This window comes from Etheostoma spectabile, chromosome 5, assembly GCF_008692095.1.
Source record: "Etheostoma spectabile isolate EspeVRDwgs_2016 chromosome 5, UIUC_Espe_1.0, whole genome shotgun sequence".
In the NCBI taxonomy this organism is placed as follows: Eukaryota; Metazoa; Chordata; class Actinopteri; order Perciformes; family Percidae; genus Etheostoma; species Etheostoma spectabile.
The window spans coordinates 21,170,201-21,174,501 of NC_045737.1; the positions used below are offsets into that span (position 1 = coordinate 21,170,201).

The 4,301-nt window shown below is 40.0% G+C and overlaps 1 protein-coding gene across 3 annotated transcripts in view; it reads right to left on the bottom strand.

The window, feature by feature from the left end:
- The window catches only part of gpat2 (glycerol-3-phosphate acyltransferase 2, mitochondrial), a 130,921-nt gene that overhangs the window by 11,838 nt on the left and 114,782 nt on the right, over nt 1–4,301 (bottom strand). For all 3 annotated transcript variants that reach the window (XM_032515971.1, XM_032515968.1, XM_032515970.1), the window contains exons 16-18: nt 3,895–4,055; nt 3,650–3,753; nt 491–675 (exon numbers count right to left, since the gene is read on the bottom strand). In XM_032515971.1, the coding sequence (XP_032371862.1) occupies nt 491–675; nt 3,650–3,753; nt 3,895–4,055 (450 nt within the window). The remainder of the gene's footprint in view (nt 1–490; nt 676–3,649; nt 3,754–3,894; nt 4,056–4,301) is intronic.

Sequence of the window (4,301 nt, forward strand, 5' to 3'; positions counted from 1 at the left end):
AGAGAGAGAGAGAGAGAGAGAGAGAGAACATGAAAGAGAGCAAGAGAGAGAGAGATAATGGGTAAGCTCAAATGTGAAGAAAGGTTAGAGGGGGAGACAGCTGACAGAGAGCATGAGATGTGTAGTAGAGATGCAGCAGAGATCAGAGGAGGAGAATGAAAGATGGCCGGCAGGAAGATAAGACCAGGAGCGATATCTTTTGGAGAGAAATGGGATGAGAAACAGAGCTGCAAGCAGAAGAGACAAGAGAGAGCAGCTGCCAAAATGAATGCTGAGTAAACAGAGAGAGGAATAGTATCTCTGGCTCAGATTCTGAGCCCTTGACTGACACACACACACACACACACACACGCACACGCACATGCCTCTACCTTAGATAAAGGCAGCAGAGAAGGATGAATGGCTGTTCAGCTCCATTAAACTTCCATTGAATGAGACACACTAGGTGCGTTTGTGTGTGTGTGTGTGCGCAATATCAATTCATACTCACTGGCATGAAGCCCGGAGGCAGGAGATGGCAGAGCTGCAGGGCTCTCTCCGTCAACTCGGACTGGCAGAGCACCACATCAAACTCCATGTCACTGTTGACCTGCTCTCCGTCCACACCGTCACTCCTCACCCTGCTGCTGACACCACTGCCGACCAACTCACACAGCATGGCAGACACTGCACACGCTAAGAACAAATGTAGTGTTTGATATTATCAACAATAAGCAGGTTTTGGTCTGTATCTTAGCAAAATATCTTAGATTACTGTTTAGGGCACCTGGGTAACTCATGTGGTAGAGCGTGTGCCCATTTATAGTTCACTCAATGCAGCAGCCGCGGGTTCAACTCCCACCTGCGGCTGTTTGCTGCATGTCATTCCCCCTCTCTCTCCCCTTTCGTGTATACAGCTGTCTTATAAAATAAAGACCTTTAATAACAAAAAATGAATCTTGAAAAAAAAAAAAAAAAAACAATGTTACTGTTTGGCTGAAATATGTTGGACACCAGACAAAGTCTTTAGCTAATGGATCAGTTAATGAGATTTTGCTAATAAGCAGGGGCGAGAGTTTTCACAAGTGCTATCTCTTTATTTATATATTTTATCACTATTCTTCTGCTTTCATGTGATGGTGAGAAAGTCTTGACTGAAGATTGTTTGTGCTCCTAAACAGAGTCACAGATTTTGTTACAAAATCCAACCTGGAAGACAAACACTGAATACAAACCATTATGGATGCTTTAGGAGATTTGAGTTCACGTTTCCTTAGGTTAATCCATGGATTTGCTATAATATTACCAGTGGTGGAAAGTAGCTGAATACTAGGAGCGCACAATTCAGAAAATATCACAATTCGATTTAAATTTTTAGGTTCAAGATTCGATTCAACATCTATTTTCGATTCAAAAACGATTCTCAATTCAATCACTGTACTAAGTTACAATTTTGAATTACTTGTAATTTACGTTTTCATTTACTGCTACTTCGCTTGGAGGGAAATATTGTATTTTTTAATCCACTACATTTATATTTAAAGTAATGGTTTTACAGATACAGATTAACAATACAAAATATAATCAACCAATGAATAATGATGTATTATAAGTTATAGTAAGACTTTATTGATCCCCAAGGAAATTCACAACCAGAATATAAAGTAATTTTAGTTAAGACACCTTTACTAGCTGCAACGTTAAACAAATGAACATATTAATGCATCACTAATTATATAATATAGTCCAGTTTTATAATATGTTTAAATGTAATATTCAGAATGCAGAACTTTTACTTGTAACAGAGTATTTCTACACTGTGGTATTACTACTTCTACTTAAAAGATCAGAGTACCTTATCCACTACAGGACATTACACAACAAAATAAAATTACCTCAATATAGCAGATTTAACCTATTTTTATCGGTTAAGGTTAGCATCCATGTTTTAATCTACAAAATACAGGCTTTCACCAGTTCAAAGCCCCCTGCCCACCAGCTCTACTTCCAATACAACCAAAACAAGTCATGCAGTAATAATGACTCGTGCAGGCAAAGTAGCTTCCTATAATTCAAAACACCACAGTATTTGTAGAATTTCTGCCATTAAATGATTGCCGTGTATTACTTATACACATCATGCTGTTTATAGTCTCACATTGCCAAACCTATTGCATCTCCACAGTCCTGTTGTGTAAGGTCTAGCTCCTCCATACATTCATTTCAGGATACGAAAAAACCTGAACACGTTTTAAGTGGTTTGCATTTCTTTAAACCAATCATAATCGTCTTGGGCGCATTATGTTCTGAACAAGCTGCGGTGAAGTTAACTGTTAACACAATACAGTAACAGGAGCTATTATAAATTAGCTGTATAAATGGTTAAACGTAATTTTCTTTTACCTATGTATCATCGTGTGCACTTTGTCAACAGCAATCCCGCCAATCGACCCAGAAACGTCCCAGTTAGATAGTAAATGCTGTAAGCATATTCTTTTTAAATCTTTACAATCATTCCCAAAAACAACCAAGTAGGCCTGCCTTGTGGCATAATCCAAATTTTCAGCCTGTAGCTTGCTAGCTCAAATTTTGTTGTTGTATGCTTATTGAAAGGGATTTTGAGAACGGCAACACAAAAAGAGCAGAAGGTGAAAGAAAAGCCTGACATCCGGTGTTTAAGACATGCGCCGGATGTTAAGCTTTATCCTGGAAATATACTTCCATTGATGCAGTCTATGCTGTTTCCAACCCTATCGCCACACAAGAAAGCCAAAATTGAGAGATTCTGCAAAAAACCCTGCATTAAGTTTTGATGCCAATGTTGTTTAAAATTCTCGCTATCTGCAATATCTGCAGCTATTGTGTGGTGAAGGCTAGTGAAAGATTGTGGTTATGGTAAATAAACTTGGATAGGTTGGTTAGGGTATAATTAAGTTTAAGCAACAAAAACCCTTGATTGAGGTTAGGGTTAATAAAGTCTTGGCAGCTAACTGTCCAGTAAGAGACTTGATTTTAGTAAGTAAAGCTTTTTTTTTTTTTTTTTTTACAGGGATGTCTAATTGAGATCAAGATGTCTTTTACAAATTAGACCTGAGGACAAATTACACTCAGTGTCAGGGTTTAGTTAAGGTACACCTAGCTAAAACTAATGCAGTCTAATTCAACAGTCTTTTTTGGAATTTAGAAGTCGTTAAAGGCAGACTGTAACCATTGACTAACCTAAAGGAGGCCTGGTTTGGGATAAATCTGAGTTTTTTAGTTGAAATATGGTCTCAAATCATTCTGCTGTCTAATTTCATCTCTAGCTACACATCACACAAATTGACAACTGGAAATCAGGGGACAATATCATACAAGAACTTAAAGAAGAAACAGCTGAAACCAGCTTAAGAGCATAGCCTTGGTTTCATGTTTAGTGGATACAAAATTATTTGCTGCATGTAAAGTGCCCTGACACTGCTCAAAGCTTAGCATGCCTTAACAGTCAGAATACTAAGTACTTTAAAAATGTCATGTTTCAAACTGATTTTCCAACAGTCAGTACCACGGCCAAGGCCTCCCACAAAAAATGAGGTGTCTGTAGAACATAGGGTCTCAAGATATTTAAGTTGAAGTGTTCTAGGAAAAGTGTTGTCAGCTACACAAATACATGCATGCAAAAATCACTCACCACCAACTGCTTCTGAAATAAAGGTGTGTGTGACAATCTGGGCCTGGAGGGTGAGGTGAAGAGTGGCAGCAAGAGAACGACGGGGCACAATAAAAGGGTCTTTCCTAGGAGGGAGGCATGGACAGTAATGGAGACAGAGGCTTCACTGAAAGGGAAATTGGATTTTTGATAAGCAACACAAGTTTGCTGTTCAGCGCTTATCAATGTTTTTCTTTGTTTTTCTTTTTGACAGGTAGAAAACCAACCTAGACGGCACTGCAGCTATGATGAGGTGAGGGGCTAGCAGGGAGAGGGAATATTGGACAACCTCCTCCAAACTTCCCCCAAAACCGACGTCTTTGTTCCTAAACAACAGTTCCTCCGTGAGCCAGGCCACATCACGACACAGGGCAGAAGCACTCACACCCTGTGGAGGTGAAGGACGGAGTTTTGTTCCAAAATGTGACGTGAGCATTAACCATCTGGTGGTGTTAGTTAGCGACTGGTGGGTATGACTCAGAAAATCACTGTCACCCAGGGATTCCACAGGATGTGGAACGGCTGCAAGATCGGCTCCACTGCGTGTCTGCTCCATGCTCCGCCGTCCATCAACACCCACCAGGTCCAAACCTGTTGCGGAACGGCTGAGGCCATGATTGACAGCTGAAGTCTC